This window comes from Lonchura striata, chromosome 26 (assembly GCF_050655825.1).
Source record: "Lonchura striata isolate lonStrDom1 chromosome 26, ASM5065582v1, whole genome shotgun sequence".
NCBI lineage: Eukaryota > Metazoa > Chordata > Aves > Passeriformes > Estrildidae > Lonchura > Lonchura striata.
The window spans coordinates 1,406,595-1,428,388 of record NC_140728.1 but is presented as its reverse complement, the minus strand read 5'-3'; the positions used below and the strand labels follow the sequence as shown (position 1 = coordinate 1,428,388).

At 58.5% G+C, this 21,794-nt stretch overlaps 1 protein-coding gene across 3 annotated transcripts; it reads left to right on the top strand.

Annotated features, from left to right (window-relative positions):
• The first annotated feature begins 4,083 nt into the window (after positions 1–4,083).
• C26H6orf132 (chromosome 26 C6orf132 homolog) lies at positions 4,084–20,922 on the top strand. Of its 3 annotated transcripts, none has more exons than XM_085561069.1 (5): positions 4,084–5,280; positions 9,990–10,105; positions 13,649–13,724; positions 14,008–16,900; positions 17,716–20,922. In XM_085561069.1, exons 1-5 carry the CDS (start codon positions 5,166–5,168, stop codon positions 17,816–17,818), a joined length of 3,303 nt encoding a protein of 1,100 aa, XP_085417195.1. In that variant the 5' UTR covers positions 4,084–5,165; the 3' UTR covers positions 17,819–20,922. The 3 variants fall into 3 exon arrangements, with proteins under 3 accessions (XP_085417195.1, XP_085417194.1, XP_021395150.3); XM_085561068.1 differs by lacking the exon at positions 4,084–5,280 and adding an exon at positions 5,972–6,173; XM_021539475.3 differs by lacking the exon at positions 4,084–5,280 and adding an exon at positions 5,981–6,201.
• Positions 20,923–21,794: the final 872 nt, after the last annotated feature.

Sequence of the window (21,794 nt, the reverse complement as noted above, 5' to 3'; positions counted from 1 at the left end):
CTGCTGGCTCTCTCAGCCCTTACTGCTGCTGGCTGGCTCAGCCCTTATTGCTGCTCTCTCTCTCAGCCTTTATTGCTGCCTCTCTCAGCCCTTATTGCTGCTCTCTCTCTCAGCCCTTACTGCTGCTGGCTCTCTCAGCCCTTATTGCTGCTGCCTCTCTCAGCCCTTATTGCTGCTCTCTCTCTCAGCCTTTATTGCTGCCTCTCTCAGCCCTTGTTGCTGCTCTCTCTCTCAGCCCTTATTGCTGCTGCCTCTCTCAGCCCTTATTGCTGCTCTCTCTCTCAGCCTTTATTGCTGCCTCTCTCTCTTAGCCTTCATTGCTGCCTCTCTCAGCCTTTATTGCTGCTGCCTCTCTCAGCCCTCGTTGCTGCTGCCTCTCTCAGCCCTTATTGCTGCTCTCTCTCTCAGCCTTTATTGCTGCTCTCTCTCTTAGCCTTCATTGCTGGCTCTCTCAGCCTTTATTGCTGCCTCTCTCAGCCCTCGTTGATGCTGCCTCTCTCAGCCCTCGTTGCTGGGCTGGGCTGCCCCTGGCCTGGGGCCGTGGCAGGATCTCCACTGCCCGGGCTGCTGGCTGGCTCAGCCTTTATTGCTGCCTCTCTCAGCCCTTATTGCTGCTGCCTCTCTCAGCCCTTGTTGCTGCTCTCTCTCTCAGCCCTTACTGCTGCTCTCTCTCTTAGCCTTCATTGCTGGCTCTCTCAGCCCTTATTGCTGCTCTCTCTCTCAGCCCTTATTGCTGCTCTCTCTCTTAGCCTTCATTGCTGGCTCTCTCAGCCTTTATTGCTGCCTCTCTCAGCCCTCGTTGCTGCTGCCTCTCTCAGCCCTTATTGCTGCTCTCTCTCTTAGCCTTCATTGCTGGCTGTCTCAGCCTTTATTGCTGCCTCTCTCAGCCCTCGTTGCTGCTGCCTCTCTCAGCCCTTGTTGCTGCTGCCTCTCTCAGCCCTCGTTGCTGGGCTGGGCTGGCCCTGGCCTGGGGCCGTGGCAGGATCTCCACTGCCCGGGGTCGGAGCTGGGCACGTCCAGGCGCCGCCGGCCGTGGCGGGCGCCGTGCTGGAAGCGCAGGCCGCAGGAGGGTTTCTGCGCCGTGCAGAACGGCGCCAGCGAGTTGGGCCGCCCGGGCTGGTGGAACACGAAGCGGAAGGAGCTGAGGGGACGGCCCCCGGCATGGGCAACCACGGGCACCAGGCGAGAGCCCGGGGCAGCAGCCGGAGGCGGCCGGGCCCGCGGCCGGGGTGGTGGGGTGGGGGTCTGCAGCTCCGCTTGGGCCTCCTCCATTCCCTTGGCTCGCGTGGTCTTTGCCAGGGGCTTCTGGTGTTTCAGCCGCCTGTGGAGTCAAAGATGCAGAGAAACGTGTGGCGATTGCCACCAGCCCTCACCATCCCCAGCAGGAGGGCCTGGGAGCTCCCGCAAGGGCGGTCAGGGCGGTGTGAGTGCTGAGGAGCCGGGGGTTTGCGCATCCTTAGCCAAAAATCTGAGCTGGTGCTGTTAGAGAAAGGGACTTTAAACTCAAATGATGCTCTGGAAATATGGAAGTGACTTTAAACATATGCTGAGAGAATACGAATGATGAGACAGAAAGGACTTGATTCTCTGTTGACTCTCAGTTCAGCAGTGACAAATGCCAGCAGCACACGCTCCTGGTGAAGCTGTCACCAGCCACAGCCGTGACAAACCTGCCTTCAAAAGGGTGATGTGAGGGCAGAACCCAACACTGTCCTTTGGATCATCTGCTCAGCAGCTCTGGGTGCCTCTGCAGGGACCCCACAGCCCCCGAGCCTCCTCCTGCCCTGGGAATGGCTCTCCGTGAATCTCCCCGTGGGTCGATTCTGACAGGTTTCCCCCAGAAATGTGAGAGCCCCGGGCAGGGCACGAGGAGCAGCGAGGAGCCCTGAGTGGTGACTCAGTTCTCTCGCTCCCACTGACAACACCTCTGTGAGAGTGGAAACTGCTCTTCCCTCAGCAATTAGCCACTCTACTCCTGCCTGTCCTAAATGAGTGCTTTGCTTATTTTTAACCTGGTAAAGAGGTTTCCTACTTTCCGTGACGTACTCGCTGCTATTTCTGTTCCCTGGCTGCTAAATCTATTAAGAAGGGGAATACCTGCAAATTGTTTTGAAATCTCCTTAAAGCCTTTGAGGGGAATCACCAGATCCCTACCAGCTCACCAGCTCTTTTTGTCACTCATTTCTCCAGGGCAGATGCCCAGTGCCTGAAAGGCTGGACCTCAGCACACAGCGGTTATTGCTGCTAGGAAACCTCAGTCCACTTTCTCCAGGGGATAAAATAATGGGATTTTGACTCCCGAAAAGCAGATTTTATACCACCACAGCCATTTCAGTGAGGTTTGTGCACCCCTGTTCCCTAATTAGGCTGTTCAGAAGCTGCTGTTTTCACACAGGTGTGTGCTGGTAGCTCCTGGCCATTTTCACTTGGAGGAGACAAGCACCCACACGACTGTGCTGCTGCCTGTGCACCCACCCAGCAGGAGCACGAAGTCAATATTTGGGGCGTGGAGGGCAGGCTGGAGCTCCTTGGCAGCCCATTGCCAAGTCATGCAGACCCAGCCAGGACGAGCGAGCCTGGCTGGGCACGGACCCCGCAGTCCCTGCAGTGCCCGCAGGTCCCGAGCCAGGCGTGCCCAGCCCTGGCTCTGCTCTGCCCCGGGGCTGCCCCCGGCTCCTGCTCGCCTCTGGGGCACCTGGAGCTCTGCAGGAACCTCCTCCCTGCCCGGCTGAATGCACCTGCTTGCGTGAGCCCTGCCTCGTGGAGGGCAAGCACCAGCTTAAGGTCCTGCTGCTATTTCTGGCCCTGCCAGCGCTCGTGCCTGAATGAAGAGCCCCACTAATCCTATTGCACCCGTTCCTACGTAGAGACATCCCTAATCCCTCCCAAACTGCCTGGTGTCCATCAAAGCCCAGGGAAAGCTGGCTCAGTCATCAGGGAAGCAGGAAGGTTTCAGAGGTGCTCCCTGGGGAGGGAGGAGTTCCCTGGGCAGCTGCCAGAGCCTGGCTGCCAGGGCTGCCCACCCTGAGCCATCCCAGAGCCATCCCACAACCATCCCAGAGCCATCCCAGGCCACCAGGTGTGCTTTGCCCTGAGCTCTTGGCCCCACGGGGCACAGCACTGATGGGATTTGCACAGCAGGGATGGGATGAAGCATCTCCCTGCCATCACTGCGACCTTGTCACCCTGGGCAGGGACCTGCAGCCCACAGAAGGGGCCGTGGTGGGACAGTGACCCTGCTGCCAGCTGTGAGCCTGGGACACCCACCTGAGCTTGTCTCAGGATGGAGGCCCTGCAGGTGGGACTGCCTGGAGCAGAGGCAGGAGCCAGCACTGCCCCTGGGCAGGGCTGCTAGTCAGGGCTGGCACTGTGACCTCAGAATGCCAGGCCAGGACACCACGGGGTGTCACCTGGGTCTGGATGTCACAGGGCTGCAGAGGAGTGCAGGGGCTCAGCCATGGGGACAGGATCTACAGCCCTGGGAGCACCTTGGGCAGGGCCAGGCTCTGCAACACTAACCCAAAATCTAACCCCTAACCCTGACCCTGACCCCCTGGCCACAGTGGCACGAGCTGCTCCTCTGTCCCCAAGAGCTGTTTGCTGTTCTGCAGGCACACCTGAAGTTTCTCCTCACGTCCCTTCCTCCTCAGCTCTGGCCCTCGCTGCCCTCGCTGCACAATCCCTGTCACACCTGCGAGTGCAGCAGGAACCTCCACACCTGAGGGTGCAGCTCCTCACCCTGATGTGGAAGCAGATTGTTCTGGGATGTTTACCTGTATTGGGATCAAAGGCAGCCTCACACTGTGCTGTGTTACATCACAGCAGTGCTCACATGGCTCTTTCTATGCCATAAAATCTGCTGGAGATCTTCCAAGTGCCCTCCTGAGCTTTGTGCCCAGCCCAGCCCACCAGTCCCTTTGGCAGTGTGGCCTCAATCACGCAGGAGTGACCGCTGTCCTTCCTGGAAAACACAGCCCGGGCACTCAGCTTGGCAGCTGCCCTGTGTCTGTGGGGTTTGCACTTCTCAGAAGGCAGCAGCACAGCCAGGCTGCTGCTCGAGCTGCCCCTGAGCTGCTCCTGCCCTTCTGCGGGGAGGTAAAGAACAAACACCTTTCATCAGGAGCAAGCAGATGGGAGTGAGCACAGGAGCCCTGGCAGAACGCTCCAGCAGCTTGTGCTGCCTGGGATGATAAATGCACCTCGAGATGCCTCCGTGGTGTTTTCCTGGCACCCAGGCCGAGGTGGGAGTGTTGCTGGGGGGTGGCAGGGCCGGGCTGTGGCACCCCCAGCCCCGGGGCCCCGGAGCTCCCCGAGTCCCCCCTGCTGCCATGACCAGCCCCTTTGAAGCCTCCTTGCTCTAACGAGACTTTGTGGGACACCTTTGTGCTCTCACTCCACTGGATTTTATTGGCTTGGCCACTGCAGCTATGTTCCCTTTTTATTTTTTTTTTTCCTAAAGAGAAATAAAATTTATTATAAAACATGTTGAGATATCAAAGACTTAGCTGACTTCTTGCTGTCAGTGGCTGTCAGTCTGTCTGTCTGTCAGTCTGTCTGTCTGTCTGCAGCGCCGTTTCTGTCTCACAAGCAGCACTTAAGATAACTGTCAGGACAGTCATTAATTGCAGGCCTGGAGCAGGGCACAGAGCCGCCCCTCGGGCTGCTCCGGGTTAAACCCCCTGGAAAATCCTTTAAAGTATTACAGCTCTGCTAGCACAGCCACAGATTGAATTCTACACTTCCATTCTCCTTTTCCGTCCCCATTTCCCATTCATGATTCACTTTATTTAAGTGCTGCCTCATACCTGTGCCACGATTAGACTTCTCTTTTGGACTATCATAACAGTGCTCATTTTTCATTCTTCATGGGGAATTTAATGTGTTGCTTTAATTTGTTCTTTAAAGCAAAAAAGGAAATGCTTTTCACAAGAAAAGCATAATTTCAAAGTAATTAAAGTTATATTTGTCACTGAAAAAAATGAATCTATATTGTTTTGACTCTGAAAACTTGGTGGAGATAGAAAGAGGTGAAAGATCTTAACCTGAAGTTGGAAGCTGTGTTTCAGAGTTAATATTTTGACAACTATTTTGGGTTTAAAGTTCTCCAGAATTCCCTGCATTTATTAGTATCCAATGTTACTCATTAACTCTCAATTTTTACTTGCATGGCACAAAAAATCATTACCGGTGCTAGAACTCTCAATTTTTATTTGCATGGCACAAAAATCGTTACCAGTGCTGGAAATTTGCTTTTGTACCTGAACCTGGGGATGTTTTGGGGTAAGTCCCAGTGCTTTGCGGGTTTTGCATCCGAAGCAGCGAGCCTCGGAGCCGCCCGGGCTCCCCGCGCGTTTCTGGCCCGGCGGGAGCTGAAGGGACGGAGAGCACGGGAGGGTTGGAAGGGCAGAGCCCGGTGGGCGCGGGTGTCGAGGGTAGGGAAGGCTGCCGGGCACAGGGCTGGGCAGCGGAGCGGGCTCAGCGGAGCTCGGAGCGCCCGGGCGGCGCTGCCCTGGCGGGCTCGGGGCTGTGCGGGGCCGGCAGCCGCCCCGGGACCGGCAGCCGCTCGCCACCGCGGCTCCCGGGGCCGGGTTCTCCGCTCTCCACCGCGGCTCCCGGAGCCGGGCTCGCCGCTCGCCACCGCGGCTCCCGGGGCCGGGTTCTCCGCTCGCCACCGCGGCTCCCGGGGCCGGGTTCTCCACTCGCCACCGCGGCTCCCGGGGCTCCCGTGGCTCCCGGGACCGGCAGCCGCTCGCCACCGCGGCTCCCGGGGCCGGGTTCTCCGCTCGCCACCGCGGCTCTCCGGGCCGGGCTCTCCGCTGGCCACGGCGGCTCCCGGAGCCGGGTTCTCCGCTCGCCACCGCGGCTCCCGCGGCTCCCGTGGCTCCCGGGGCCGGGCTCGCCGCGGCCGCGCCGGTCCCGGAGCGGCGGCACCTGGCGGAGGGCGGGCCGGGGGTGGGGCATCCCCGCCCTCCGGAGCCGCTCGGCCCCGGCCCCGCCGCCGCCGGGGATGCCCGGCCCGGAGCGCGGCGGCAGCGCCCGGCTCGGCCAGGATGAAGAAGCACCAGGCGCACTCGGTGCAGGGCACCTTCAGCCGCCTCTTCGGCAAGCGCCACTCCGGCCCCGGCGCCGCCTCGCTCTTCGCCACCAACCCGCCCTGGATCTTCACGCAGGAGGTGACCTCGGACAGCGCGGGCGGCACCGGTCAGTGTCCCCGGCGGCGCGGGGCTCGGGGCCGGGCCGGGGGCAGCAAGGGTCGGGGGGCTCCGTGCTGCCCGCGGGGAGCGCTCGGTGCCCCGGGACGCGGCAGCGCCGTCCCCGAGCCGTGCCCCGGGCCGGGCGCTGCGCTCCCGCCGAGTTAAACTCGGCTCAGAGAGGATGAAAATTGGTTTTATTGCTTCCCGTCGCGCTTTCCCACGCCATGTTTGAGCTGCGCCTTCCCAGGTTGGAGTTATTTACTCATAAACCTGTTTCTCGCAGGGCTGTGAGCGAGGAGGGAGCTGAGGGTTGCATATTCTTCGGGATTTATTTGTGTTTCTCTGTGGTTTTAATTGCAATACGGTGCCCTGCAGGCCCATGTAGGAGGGAGCCAAATTAATAGTAATGGAGCCAGGTAGATAGAAGATAGCAGCTTGTGGATGAAGTTTGGTGGCTGTAAGAGCCCAACAAACTCTTCCAAGATTAAAAAAAAAATGGAAGTGCTGCCTGCTGAGCTGTGCAGGGTGAAGTATTGTCTGTGAAAGCAACTGCGAGGTGGTTACACCCCAAAGGCCAAGCTGCTGAAACCAAGATAAAATGAAAATGTGACGGGGAGTTTCATGCAACTCTGCAACCTAGAAGGAAAATTGCTGATTTCTAACTGTCGTAAATCTGAGGAGGGTTCAAGCTTCTCTCTGATGTGGTTTGGATTAGAAAAAAGAAAAGAAGTTGCTGTGTCTGCTTGTTAGGAGCCTGATTGCCGTGGCTGTGTTCCTGCAGTGCGAAAGCTTTCTGCTCAGGTGTGGGGCAGACTGCAGGGGGAGAGCCGGGAATCCCGAAAGCTGAGCCCAAGGAGCACCTGGGGAATCGCTCCTCAGCATCCTCCGGGCGTTTCTGCCGAATTTGGCTTGGTGGGGGTGCAGGGGCAGGGGGACAGTGGGACATGGTGGCAGCGGGGTGAGGGGGGCCAGCAGCCCGAGGGACATCAGCCCAAGGGGGGCCAGCAGCCCGAGGGACATCAGCCAAGGGACATCACCCAGAAGGGGCCAGCAGCCCGAGGGACATCAGCCCAAGGGGGGCCAGCAGCCCGAGGGACATCAGCCAAGGGACATCACCCAGAAGGGGCCAGCAGCCCGAGGGACATCAGCCCAAGGGTGCAGCAGCCCCAGCTCCAGCTGTGCTGTCCCCAGCCCACACACAGCTCGTCCTGCCGGGGCAGCCCCAGCCCTGGCCCTGTTTCTGGGACATTTCCTGCAGGGCTCCGTGCCTGGAGGAGTCCCCTGCTCCTGCCGATCCCCACCTTGGTTTCTCATACAAAGTAAACACAAGTTGGGCAATGTGCAATGGGTGTAGGTTTGCATGTCCCTGACTCAGAGATTCCTGAATATAGTGACTGATTCCTCCTCCTCCTCCTCCTGGGAGCTGTGGATACCCCGGCTCAAACCTGCTGCACCTCCTCCAGGTGATGCAACCCCCGGGGAGGAAGAAGTTCCATTACATGCGTGGCAAATTGTTTCTTTAATTTCCCATGGCGAGCAAACACGAATGTCTCCGGGACAGGCTGAGTGGCAGCAAGTGGCCGAAGCAAGGCCAGTGCTTGGAGGCAGCTGCTTCCCAGAGCTTCCAAGGGTGCATTTCCTGCTGCCTCCTTCCAGGAAAGGAGGCTGGCAGAGCTCAGGTCCTGCTGCTGATGAGCTCCCAGCAGGCAAGTCCTGTTTATCTAGCAGAGAAAACACAACTACAAGCACTTCATTTTCCTTTAATTAAAGCATTCAGGGTAGCGATGCTTAGTAATCTAGGATCAAAGTCCTTGTGATCTTTAATCCAGTTTCTCATTGGGTTTACCTAGTGACTTGTTAAATAGGAAACTCATCGTTTCAAGTCTCAGAACTACTCTGTCGCTGCTCAGGCTGTCTGAGTCCAAGCTCTCCTGTTGCCTTGGCCTTAATTCCTGCTCTTTACTCACAAAATTAATCATCACAGAATCACAGAGTGGTTTGGGTGGAAAGGGACCTTAAAACTCATCTCATTCCACTCCCTGTCATGGGCAGGGACACCTCCCAAGCCCAGGCTTGGGTCAGGCTGCTCCAAGCCCCATCCAGCCTGGCCTTGAACACTTCCAGGCACTTTACTGGCACCTCTATCCTCTCTGGGACTCCAGCAGCTCCTCCTGAGTGCTTTTGGGCCCCTCCCAGGCAGGGAAGTGCTAAAGTCTTGGTAGGAGCAGGCTGGCTGAAGCACAGCTGATTGGCGATTTGAAAGCTGGAGAAAATGTCCTTTGGGAAAAGAATCACTTGTAGTGGGAGAAGTTTGGTGTGAGGGAGGGGAAGCTGTGGCTGCTTGGAAGGGCAGTGATAGCAAGGCAGATACTCCTGGAGGTGGTGAGTGAGAGAAGGGAGAGGCTGAGGTGCTTCTGGGCCCTGTGGTGTGTTTGAAGGCTGTGTGGAATTCATCTGCCTCCAGTCCCTCAGCAGAGGCTGTGCTGCCTCATGCCCAGCCCCTGCTGTGGTTTCTCCATTCCAGGTGTTCATGCAAGTGATTTCCTTCTGGGGGATGCACACAGAGGCATTTGCCCTCCTCCTTTTTCTCTAGAGCTGGTGTAAAGTTTCCCTTGGAGCTTCCTTCTGATTTCTGCCCATCCTTCTTCTTCTCCCCGCTCCCTCACTATCAGAGTCTGCTGTTGGGAGCACTCCTGCAGCTTCCCCTTCCATCACAGCCATGTTGTTGCTTCCCCCTCCTTCCTCAAGCCCTCTGATTTTCTTTCATGTCGGTCTCCTTGGCTACGAGTTATTTGTGTATCTCCTTCCAGCCAAGGTGGGGTTTACGTGCTTCAGTATTTCTGCTTGTTAATTCATGCTGCTAATCAGACACAAAGAACGTAATTAAATTAATTTTATGAGCTTTATTCACTGTCAGAAATAAACCGGCCCAAGAGGTGTGGTTCAAGGTGAAAGCACAAGGCTGGGAACCAGGAATTCCTGACGGCTCCTCCTGCTTGTCACAGCAGGGCCCTGGGACTTCCTGCCCTGCTGTGTCCCCTGTGCACGGCAGCATCCTGTGGGAAGCCACCAAAGCAGGCTGGAGTGTGCGACTTGTGAAGCACCTGAATTGCCTCTGCCTTGGATGCACCTGGAATTCCTCTGCCTTGGATGCCAGTGCTGTGCCCACAGCGTGCTCACTGAACAGGAAGGGCAGGAGCTGTCCCTGTGCTGCTCAGCTCTGCTGCTGCCTGCTCCTCAACTCCAGCTGCTCAGAGCAGCCAGGATTGCCCCCTGCTCCTCCTGAGCTGCTTCAGTTCGTCCTGCAGAGCTCAGGGAAGGCTCTGTGTGCTCAGCCAGGATTGCCCCCTGCTCCTCCTGAGCTGCTTCAGTTCGTCCTGCAGAGCTCAGGGAAGGCTCTCTGTGCTCAGGCAGGATTGCCCCCTGCTCCTCCTGAGCTGCCTCCCTTCATCCCACAGAGCTCAGGGAAGGCTCTCTGTGCTCAGCCAGGATTGCCCCCTGCTCCTCCTGAGCTGCTTCAGTTCGTCCTGCAGAGCTCAGGGAAGGCTCTCTGTCTCTGCAGCTGTGTGACAGGGCTGTGAGTGCCTGTCCTGCACACAGGGGACCTTCCTCTCCTGTCTTCCACTCAGCTCCAGGCCAGCCAGGTTTTCCTCTGGGGCTGATGGGCTTTGCCCAGTGCCGGGAGCTGCTGCAGCAGGTTCTGCCCAGCTCTCTGAGCTGCCAGGGTGCCCGTGCTGTTTGCACCGGTGCCCAGGCTCGGTGCTGCTCACGGTCTGCTGTCCCCTCTCCCCTCAGGTGATGTGATCGAGGTCTATTACGGTGACAATCGCTTCGGGACGGTGACAGACTCCGGCACTGCCACGCTCAAGCCCCGTCCCAGGGTCCGGCCGCTGCTGACCTTCCTGCCCCTGGTGAGTGCCCAGTCGGGGCTGGAGCTGTGCCCGGAGCAGCCCCTGCCCGAGGGAGGGCAGAACTGGACAGCAGAGCCCCTCTGTACCAGGGACTGGGAGGTGATCTGAGTTCAGGCTGGTCTGACACAGCCCAGGACTGGGGGAGAGGTGTGAGCACCGTCAGATTTGCATTTTCAATTAAAAAGTAATTGCTGAGCACGGAGATGACAGATGGGGCTTGCAGTGCAGTTTATCTCCCGGTGCTGCCAGGATCTGCCCCAGGATCAGTTGTGTTGCTGGAGCAGCAGTGCTGAACCCAGTCCTGCTGCAGCAGAGAAATGAGGTGATGCTGTGGCTGTGCCAGGATGATTCTTTTCAATTTCTGTATGAAAAACCATTCCCTGCAGAGCCACCAGAGCTGCAGCAGCAGCAGAACAGCCAGAGCAGAGGGCCTGGGGTGGCTGTACCTCCAGAAGCCAGGCTTGCTCATGGCTGGCTGTGAGGAACCCCATGCAGCACTTCCCAGAGGTTTTATCCCCTAAAGAGCTCAAAGGGGCACAGCACTCACAGAATCCAGGGTATGGGCTGGAGGGAACCTTAAACTCATCTTGTTCCACCCCTGGCGCTAGGGCAGGGTGCTCAGAGAGGATCTGGAGGTGTCAGGACCTAAAGGCAGTGATACCCGCAGGTCAGAGAAGACAGTAAAATCCTAAATCCTTTGGTCAAGACAGGGAGATCTCTGCTAATGGGATGTGAGTGGTGGAGGGGTTAACAGCAGGAATGCCCCCGGGACAAATCCTCAGGGCTGTCACCCAAACCCTGGTGCTGCTGCTGCCCATGGAGGCACAGCTGGCCCTGGGGCTCTTCTTCCCTCCGGGGGGTCCCTCACAAACCTGGGCTTCTCTGCACTACCAGCTTTAACTGAGGAATTGGTAGGAAAAGGCAGCGTTTTGAAGGCCCAGTGCATGTTGGATGTCTGCACGCTCTTGGTGAGGTTTGACCATGATTTGATCTGGCACAGACTCTTCTGCTGCCACGTACATACCTGCCCCAGGTACACACCTGCGCGGGGCTGTTCTGCAGCTCCTGCCTTAACCCTTTCCCCACCCAGCGAGCAGCTCCGGGTGAGTCAGGAGGATGCTCACGCCCTGCCCCACGGCCCCTGTGCCTCTGCACCTGGCAGCCCTTCCCACTCGAGCAGCCTGGGCTGGGGAGCAGCCTGGGCTGGGAGCAGCCAGGGCTGTCCCAGCGGGGCTGCGGAGAGGTGTCCCCCCATGTCCCCCCACTCCCCAGCACTGCAGCACCCCGGGGAATCCATTCCTTCAGCAAACCACCGCCCTGCCCCAGCTCAGAAACAAGGAGTCTGGGGGCAGCTCTTCATTCCCAGAGACGTTCCTGGCCTCTCTGAGACCCCAGGGTGCTCAGTAGTTGTGTTTTGGGGTGGCTTTGTAACAGGCAGCCTCAAACCTTGGCCATTGAATGGGTGGGCTGCTGAGAGCCCGGGGAACTGGGGACAGGCAGGCTGCCTTCCCTGGGGACGGCTGAGTCTGTTCCAGGGATGAAAAGTGATTCCTGGTGGTTACAGTGAAAGCTTCCCCCCTCAGGATCCTCAGCGGGCACAAATCTGATTCAGGTACCACAAACTGGAAATGCAGGTTCCTGGCACAGCACCCAGAGCCTGCCCGGAATCAGCTGGAGGTTTTCTGGGCTGGCCACACCCGAGCAAACACCGGCAACAATCTGCCCAACCATCTCTGCAGACTGGCAGCATGCTGGGGATGCTTTCCATCTTAGAAGCCAGCTCATGACGTGGGGATGGGTGGTTTTTAAGAGATGCTGAGCATTAGTAACTGCCACAGAAGGTTTTGGTGACGAACAGGCTTGCCCGGTTTGAAATGACACGTCCAAAATTCCTGCTCCTTTATGAAGTGCAGCTGTGTCCTGCAGCTTTGCACTGCTCTCTTCTGACTGCCAGTCCCTTTGCACTCCTCCAAAGAGGTGATGCATGTGCTGCAGAGCTCAGACATCTCTGTTTGCCTGCAAACCAGCAGCTGCCCTGGGGCAAACCTGCAGCCATGGATTTCCATGGCAAATGGGAACTGCCGCGGTTTGTTCTGTGTGATTTTGGTAGCTCATTGCTCTGGACAATTTAACTATCAGCTCTTCAAGTGCCTCTCTTTGTCTTCCCTCTGGCTCTCAGGTGAGGCTCAGGATCTGCCCTCATGCCTTTGCAGCCCTTGGCTTCTCCATCAGCACGGAGTTGTCTGGTCCTTTGTGCAATGCCAGGGGTACGAATTCCCTCACTCCTGGGTCACCTGTAACTGCCTCATTCCCTCGTGGTTATAGGGGATCTTTGGTCATCTGCAGGGTAATGCATGTACCAAGTGAAATATGTGCATTTTCCTATTATTTTGGCCAAAGCTGGGGCATCCCAGGGCTCTTCCACAGGAGCCCAGGTGCTGCTGTTGAATCAGCTCTGCCCCAGCAGCTGCTGAGCTCCCAGCCAGGGCAATGTAGCTGGGATGTGTCTGAGCCTGGATGGGGCTGATGGACAAATCCAACTGACCTTTGAGCCAGGAGACTTTGGAATCCCGTGGCAATCTGATGTAAAAATGGTGATAAGGGCAGAGAAAGGCAAAGGGCAGGAGCTCAATCATTATCCAGGCTTTTGTGTGCAGGAAATGGCCGGGGAGAGGCGCAGGCTGATGGCAGGATAGCATTTCCTTTGTCGAGGGCTGTCAGCAGGAATGCAGCGGGGTGGATGTGCAGCCTGGGAACGGGACTGTTGTCCCCAGCACTGCCCGTGTCGTGTCCCTCGCTGGACGCTCCCTCGGAGCTCTGCATCCCTGTGACACTGCCCGGAGCCACCGCAGCCCCTCAGAGCCGCCGTGAGCCAGGGGCAGGCGAGGCTGCTGCTGCAGGTGAGGGGGTCGGCCTGCCCGTGTCTCACCGGCGGCTGCCATCACCCGCAGTGCCCTCCCTGGGCATCCCCCAGGTGTGTAGGCTGCCAAATTGCCGGTCCTGCGCCAGCCGAAGGCACTGCTGAGTTCTCAGCATGAACGCGGAGGGAGCAATTGCCAGCAAAATACAAACCACCCAAGGAGCAGTTTCCCCAGGGTGCTCAGATGTGCTGGTGCCAGTTTCCCCAGAGGCTGGAGCTCTGTGTGTGCGTGACTGGCAGTGCTTGCTGCAGAGAAATTCCCACCAGGGCACCCACCGATGCCAGGGGAGCTGCTCAGGGCACTGGGAGCAGCCTCAGGGAGGTGTGAAATATCTGAATTCCTCTCCAGGGTGGCTGGGCAGCCCCAGGGCGGTGTGACATACCTGAATTCCTCTCCAGCCCTCACACCTGACCACTGGGAATTGTGTCCATGGCCTGTGCTGCCCTGATCACTTCACTCATCCCCTCAAACCTGCCAGCCACAGCTTCCACAGGGACCTCCTATCACCGACACTGCCCTGAATCCCATCAGGGCTTGTGTGGACAAATTACCAGCTGCTTGTCAGCCCTTCGCTCTGATCCTGGCTGTAAGACTGACAGCTCTGTTTTCTCAACTCCTGCAGAACGCCCAAGAATCCCATGGGGTGGCTGTGCCAACGCCGTCGGTGCCAGAAGACTTTGTGGAAAAGGCAGCTCTTGGTAAGGGATGTTCTCTGTGCAGTCCTGGCCAGCACCAAGCGCTCACCGAGCCCTCAGGGCAGGAAGCGTGTGTGTACCCAGCTCCAGAGCAGACAGTCTGCTCATCTATTTTCATGCTGAAATAGAGTCTGTTATTAATTATTTTTTGAAGTCATTGAAAATTAATTAATTCCTAAGGGGTGAGGCAGAGTGGCTGTTACAGTTCAGGAAGTTTTAGACAAGCCAGGCTGGCTCAGCACTGATGGAGAGGTCTCACAGGGCTGTGCTCTCGCTGCTCTTGCAGGCTCTGGCTCCCAGCTCAATGGCAACTACCGGATGTACAGCTCGGCGGGGGACCTGCGCCCGCAGGCCCTCGATGGGGATGAGCTGGACGAAGACATCCCCCCACCACCATCGGTACCCCCGCCACCCCCTCCGGCGCCCGTGTCACCCCCTCTGGCCTCGCCGGTCCCTCCACCCCCCGAAATGCTGCCACCGCCGCCGCCACTGCTCCCTGAGATGGTGCCACCACCACTGCCCCCCGAGATGGTGCCACCACCACTGCCCCCCGAGATGGTGCCACCGCCTCCTGCCACGGCAGCCCCGCCGCCTCCCGCCTCTGCCCTGCCCTCCCCCAGCACTCCGGCTCCTCCAGACTTCATCCCGCCAGCCCCGCCGGGCGCCCGCGACCCCCTCGGCCCCGGCCTGTCCAAGTGGAAGTCCGAGACGGTGCTGAACACGCGGCAGGCGGAGGCCGAGGGGCCGCTGTGCCCCGCCGAGGCCGGGGCGCCCGCAGCCCCCAGCCCCAAGGAGAGCCTGCAGCCCAAGCCCGAGCCGCACCTCACCTTCCCCAGGTCCTTCAAGGTGCCGCCGCCGGCCCCGGCGCGCTCCTCGTCCATCCCGGTGCAGGAGGGCCAGCGTGGCCAGCGGGAGCCCGTGCCCAGGCAGCCTCACGCCCGGCCGGCCCTGCCACCCTGCTTCACCATCCGAGCCGCGGGCAAGACGCGGCCGGGAGAAGGCGAGCAGAGGGGTTCTGGGCTCAGACAGGGCGCTGGGAAGCCGCCTGTGCCCCCTCCACTGAGCCCCAAGCCGGGCCCGGGGCTCGGCCAAGCGGTGACTCCCACCGGGCGCCGGTCCCCTCTGCCGGGCGCCGACGGGGAGAAGATTCCTCAGCTGAAAACAGCCGGGAGAGACTCCCCTCCGAAATCGGAACCTCTCACTGCGAACGACCTGGATCTGCCTCCTCCGGACTATCCGACCTGCGAGGATGACTGGAAGGATGCCAACAACCTGAACAAGCTGCGGGACGAGCTCTCGGCCCTGCTGCGCTCCCCGCGCCGGGAGGAGAGGCCGCCGGAGAGGCGGGGGGCTCCCCGGCCCGTGGACAGCGGTCCCAGCCACGCTGGCAGCCGTGAGCCGGGGCTCAGCGAGCCCCAGCCCGCCAGGAAGGACACGGGCTTATCCAAGGGAGGGGAGAGTGAGAAGAAAGAGGCGCCCAGCAGCCCCCCCAGCACCACTGCGGGCTCTCCCAGCGCTGCAGTCACTGCCCCGGAGAGCAGCCCTGACACACAGCCCCGCAGTGTGATGACAATCAGGAACGAGCTGGAGGCTGTGCTGTCCCTGAAGAAAGAGGGGAAACCTGCCCCAGGGCTCAGCAGCCAGAAACAGGGTGTGGAGAATGGCATCAGCACCCCACAGGTGAGGAAGAGCCCCCCTGACCTGAGGAAGAGCTCTCCTGGCACGAGTGACCCAGTGGTGCCAAAACCAGTGCCCAGCCCACTCCCAGCCCCGGCGACTGCTGTGGAGAAGGATGAGACACATCACGAGGAGCATCCTGCTCCTGCTGCTGCCAAGGTCACAGAGGACGTGAGCCCTGCTCCTGGGTCCCTCAACAGCAGCGTGAGTCCCCCAGAGCCACCCCAGGGACCGGCAGAGGAGCCCTCAGCTCTCAGCCCCTCCTCGGCCCCTGTGTCCCCTGCACAGAGCCCGGCACCACAGCCCAGCTCGGCCGTCTTCCAGTACAAAGTGCACCGGGCAGGGGCCAGCTCGGCCGAGCCGCCCTGTGCCCCGGGCTCAGCTGAGCCGCCCTGCCCCGGGAGCTCGGGCAGGAGCCCCCCGGACACCTCGGCAGCGGGGCAGGAGGAGGTGCTGATCCACCCGGTGACGGGGGAGCGCGTGGAGCGCGGCTCGCCCATGGCCCTGCTGCTGGCGGCCCGGCAGCGTGCCCAGCGCGGCCGCCCAGGTGGGGACGGGGCGGCCGCGCTCAGGGCGAAGCCAGCCCCGAGGCTCGGCAGTGCCTCGTCGGACACCGTCTCCCCCAGCTTCTTCCGCCACGAGTCCAAGCCCTTCTCCTTCACCGTGGTGCCTCGGCCGTCGGCGGCCGGAGCAGCGGGCTCCGGCGGGAGCAAAGCCCCGTCCTTCTCCAGCTCCTCGGAGCAGGGCCGGGACGCGCGGGCGGCGGGCCAGGCGCAGCCCCCCGGGCCCCGGCGAGCCGCGGCCTCCAGCCTGCTCCGGGGCCTGCTGGACTCGGGGCAGCCGAGCCGGCCCGGCCCGGCCCGCCACGGAGCGCCCAGCGAGGAGGAGAACGGGGACGCGCCGCTGGACTTCGGCATCATCCCCCCACCCCCCGAATTCAGCAACGAGGCGGACGAGGGTCCCCTCCCCAGTCGGGAGGAGAGCCGCAAGTGCCCCAGCGTCCCTGACAGCAGCCGGGGCTCGGGAGAGCCGCGCTATTACAGGTGGGCTGGCTACAGCCGCAGCTACGGGGGCAACCGGGAGGCAGCAGCTCCGCTGCCCTCGGAGAAGAGCTGGAGGAACGGCGACTCCACACCCCAGTACCCGGCTTACAGCAGCTCCACCGGTTTCCCCAGCCACGGCCCCAACCCGCGCCCGCTGATCAAGAAGCGCCTGTACATGTCGGAGCCCGACAGCTCCTACCCCCGGGCAGCCGCAGCCCCCCGGGCCTCGGGCACCCTCTCCTCCACCCTCTCCTCCTACGGCCCCGGGGGGTTCAGCTCCACGCCCGGGGAGGGGGCTCGCCGCCTGGGCCCTCCCCACAGGAACGGCCCCCCGAGCGCCCAGGGCCGCCGGGCGTCCACGGACGCGGCTGGGAAACCCACGGCGTACGGCGGCGCCGAGGCCAAGTTCAAGGGGCAGAACGGGGACTTCTCGCCCGCCAGCGTGCTGACAGCCAGCAGGTACGTGCCCCCCGAGCCCACCCCTCCCTGTCCTCGGTGTCCCTGGAACTGGGAGTGCCAGGGAAGGCGCTGCCCCTTGGCTCGGGCTCGCTCCCGGCTGCTGCTCGAGGGCAGCGATCGTTCACGGCTCCTCCCTGGTGCCAGCTGTGACCCCAGTGCCCACATCCCTCCCCACCTCCCTGGGGAGCAGGGAAACCCCTCACCGCAGCGGTGACATCCCCCACCGGAGTGGTGAAATCCCTCACCAGAGCAGGGAAATCCCTCACCGCATCGGTGACATCCCTCACTGGAGCAGGGAAATCCCTCACCGGAGCGGTGACATCCCTCACCGGAGCGGTGACATCCCTCACCCGAGCAGGGAAATCCCTCACCGCAGCGGTGAAATCCCTCACCAGAGCAGGGAAATCCCTCACCGGAGCGGTGATATCCCTCACCGGAGCGGTGATATCCCTCACCGGAGCAGGGAAATCCCTCACCAGAGCAGGGAAATCCCTCACCACAGCGGTGACATCCCTCACTGGAGTAGGGACATCCCTCACCGCAGCGGTGACATCCCTCACCGCAGCGGTGACATCCCTCACGGGAGCGGGGAAACCCCTCACCCGAGCAGGGAAACCCCTCACGGGAGCGGTGACATCCCTCACCAGAGCAGGGAAATCCCTCACCGCAGCGGTGACATCCCTCACCGGAGCAGGGAAATCCCTCACCGCAGCGGTGACATCCCTCACGGGAGCAGTGACATCCCTCACCGGGTGCTGACAAGTGCCGGTGTTCCGGGCCGGCGCTGGCTGACCGCCCCTCCGTTCTCCCCGCAGGCCTGCCCACGGCACCTCGCACTACGGGGGACCCTCCAACACCTTCACGGTCAGGCCGGGCGCGCGCCAGCCCATCTCCTACGCCTACCAGAGCCACCGGTAGGCCGGGCTTTGGGCGGCCCGCGGCTGCCAAGGGGCGAGGAGGTGCCTGGCTTGGTCCTTTCCCTCTCCACGGGCACCAGGGACGGCCCCAAGCCAGCCTGAAAATGCACTCGCTCCACGCTGCTGACGGAGAAGGTGGGGAACGCGCCTGAGCCTGGACTTTTCTCAAAAGACTGCCACGGAGAGTTGTTACTGCGGAGGGCGGGCTGCTGCCTCGTTACGTGAGCAAACGTGGTTTCCCTCTTTCCCATTGTTCCTCCTGGGTTATTTTCACAATTGCAGCCTGATAGGCTGTCTAGAAAAGCCAAAGAGCATCCTCAACTCTCTCTAAAGAGCATCACCACTGGAAAGATTGATTTCGATTTGCTTTTTAATTGGTTTAACTCCAGCATGTTTGGGAGCAGGGAGAAACCAACTGAGAGATGTGCAGAATGGAAGCAAAGCAGTGTGTAGATAAATGTCAGGGATTAAAATAAGAATGTGAGGCCAGTGGGATAGAAGGAGAGTTTAGGATGCCTAGATCCTGACCCTTGCTGTCTGTCAAGAGTTTGGAGCAAATCACTTCTGCCTTAAACGCAGCTCTGAGCAGTCAGTGCCTGTCCTGCCGAGCCGGGCTCTGCCCCTCATCCAGGAGCAGCTTCGGGAGCAGGGGCCTTGCTTTGCTGTGCCTTTTGGTCACTGTAAATGTTTCTGTTGGTAATTATTCCTCGAGGAAGGAGGCTGTGAGGCCTGGCTGGAAGGCTGAAACACAGTTTGGAGATGTAGGACACAGGGCAATCCTTTTCCATGGGCTGGCGGGTGCCAGCGACTCGCCTTCCCTGAGGGCTCTATTGCCACTTCACACCCGTGTGACCCCCAAAGTGTCCTTGCTGACTGTTCCACTGAGGCTTGGCTTCCACGTGCCTGGTCTGGGGAGCGAGAAGCTGAATTTCAGTGGGACTATTTATCTGTGGCATGCGGGGTGTCTGCAGGGACACCCCCGAGGGAGCTGGCTCCCGCTCCCTCCCTGGGTGCTTTTCGGGGTGCTGCTGGTGCAGACCAGCCCCTGCTCCCCGCTGGTGCCGTGCGGGGCTGGGAGCTGGGAGCAGCCTTCAGGGGGGCTTCAGCTTCCAGAGTGAGCAGCTCACACAGCGGACCGAGTTGTGAATAGCCAACTTGCTGAAACTAGAAACAGAGACTCTTCCGCCTAGGTAAACCTGCTGAAAATCACTGTAAGATAACTGTAAAAACTTGTAGAGAATTGTTTCTTATCGCTGATAAACTAAAAGCACTTTGAGACATGAGTCTGTTTTTATGGAAAGCACTTTCTATTTTCAATGCTACAAGTACCACTGGTTCCACTCCAGCTTACCCTGCCTGGCACACACCTGGATGTGGCCTGCAAGCAGATCTTGCTCTACAATTCAGCTCAAAATCAGGGATAAATTTTCTTTCACAGTGGAATTCTCAAAAGTTATCTTGATATTCGAGTCATATCATTGACATTCTGTGTTTTGTGTTATTTCCAGCTTTACCTAATAATTTAACAGCTCTTTCAGATATCGCAGCAGCTTTAAAGTATTCTGAACTTCACTTTGCTGTGAATAAAATTAAAATGCAAATACAATAATCAGTCCAATAGCTAATTCAAAGGGCATTTTTATGCCAGCAAGTCACAGTGACTTAGAAGATTTCCATTGCTCACCCCAGCCAGTATTGAAATAATAGGCTTTTAATATCTGGGTGTTGGTTTAAAAAAAATATTTATGGAGAAAAGTGACTATGGAGTAACTGTAAGGACATTGAAGTGTGCCAGGTGTCATTGGAATACCACCTGCTCTAAAACATGGAATTTTCTCCATGCAAGGAGCATCTTGAGCACTCTTATTCATCTGTAGAAGTAAATCCAAGATCCTCCTTGAGGAGCTTCAGGATCATGTTTTGGTATTGGATGAAGTTTTATCAGTTTAACTTGAAGGCAAACAAAGAAGTTTCTTTGATAATGTTGCAAGTTCATGGTTTTTTCTTCCTAATACTTTTTTTTTTCTTTAAATAATAAGCTATATTTGCAAATGAGCTCTCAAAAACAATTTTATGGCTGGGTGGACAATTTCAGCTTTTGATACTGACTTTGCCCAGAAGTGGGGAGGGCAGGGGGGTATGTGTGCAATGTTCCACCTCAAGAATTCTTCCAAATTGCAATCTACCCAAGTTTTTGTTCTTTTTAGAGAAAAATGTGACACTCCAGTGTTGGTACCTGCTTTAAATGTCACATTTACTACTTCACCCAGACACAGGATTCATGTGTAGGTGAAATACGGTCTTAGGCACATAGAGTGTCTCATTGCTAGCAGACATAGCTATTTTAATTTAGTATTAGAAGTGTGTTTATATAAGTGAGCTTTATAAAATAGCCACTCTTCATTCAAGAACACCATTCAGGGACTGCACAGGGGACTGAGCTGTCACTAAATCAGGTTGGACTGCTCCCAGTTGTAGGACTGGTTAGCATGCAGGTTTTCAGCAGTGGGGCTCTTCTGTTCTTCAAACTCTTTGGACTATCCCTGCTTCTTTTGAATGCATTCAGCAAATTCTGGTATTTCAGGAACAGCCCAGCATTGATTCTGGGGCCATTGTGACAAAGGAGCCACTGTCAGAGCTGTTGGCAGCCAGAGCACTTGGAGACAGAGTTAGATCTCTGAGGAGTGAGGACTGCAGGGATGGGGACGAGCCCCTCCTCCTGGGGCAGGTAACTGTGTCAGGTACTGGGTAAACTGTCCTCCCATTCCTGCTCCTGCTCCTCCCAGCTCTTTCACTACAGAAATTTAGCAACAGGGTAAGAAACAAAACCAGGGGGTATTAATGGGCAAAGCACCTGCCTCCGCCCAGTGCTGAGAGCAATCCCGAAGCCTGAGTGTGGGATTATTCTCACTTCACCCTCTCTGATGCAGGGTGGTAATTTAAGTCGTGATACAACTGAAATTATCCCCTGCAGCTGCCTCTTCTCACAAGTTCCTGCTTGGGGAGTGTAACAGAGCTTTAGGTGTAAAGTATTGAACAAAGTCTCTTATTTATGAGTGCCACTGAACACCAACCTTCTTGCATTAAACATTTCTGGATGTTTTATTACATGTGTGGTCTGACTTTCTTTAGTGTTGCTTACATGGTCTGTCTGCTGGAGGAGTGGGAAGTTTGCACGTCCCTGAAAGGATGGGGAAACATAGCTCAGCAAGGGTTTGAATTTCAGCTTACCCAGGGCTTGGTCCAGTTTCTCTGGATGGTTGATCCAAAGCCTGTGGCCATTTCAGTGTTTTTAGGAGCCCTGTCACAGCTCTGTCACTCACACCCAGCTGGTTGGACAGGCTGGCAGAGGAGCTGCCTCTATAAATAGTCCTTGGGCTGGAGCTGCTCATCAGGGACGAAACTCTCGAACAGGTCCCAACTCGAACGCTGTGCCCAAAACTGCAAATACGCTGTGAGCAATGCAAGCAGCAACACCAAAGGCTTGGCTGCAGCGTGGCTGCTCCTCTGCACTCACAATTGAACTGATTTGCATCATCTCCTCCAGCTCTGGCTACAGAAGCAGGCTCTGTGAGGAGGGAAAGGGGCAGTGTGTGCCTGGAAGCTGTCGCTGGAGCCACTCTGGATGTAGCCGAGTGTCCCCAGACCTGGACGCTGCGTGGTGCAGGGACAGCTGCAAGGCACAACCCCACGGCATTGATCCCCTCCAGTCCTGGGGGCAGCTCAGAGGCAGCAAGGGCTGGTTGGGATTGCTGCTGTTCTGCCCCTGACTGCACTGCAGCCGTGCCAACACTGCCACAACAACCCTGAGCCGAGTGCACCCCAGGAGTGACTCCTGAGCTGCTGCTCCTCCGTGCTTACGAGTGAAAAACCCCAAGTGCAAGTGCTGGACACCCAGAAGTGCTGGACACCTCCTTCAGGCAGCGTGCAGAGCTGCGGCTGTGCTGCCCTGCCCTTGCCAAGGGCAGCTGCTGCCA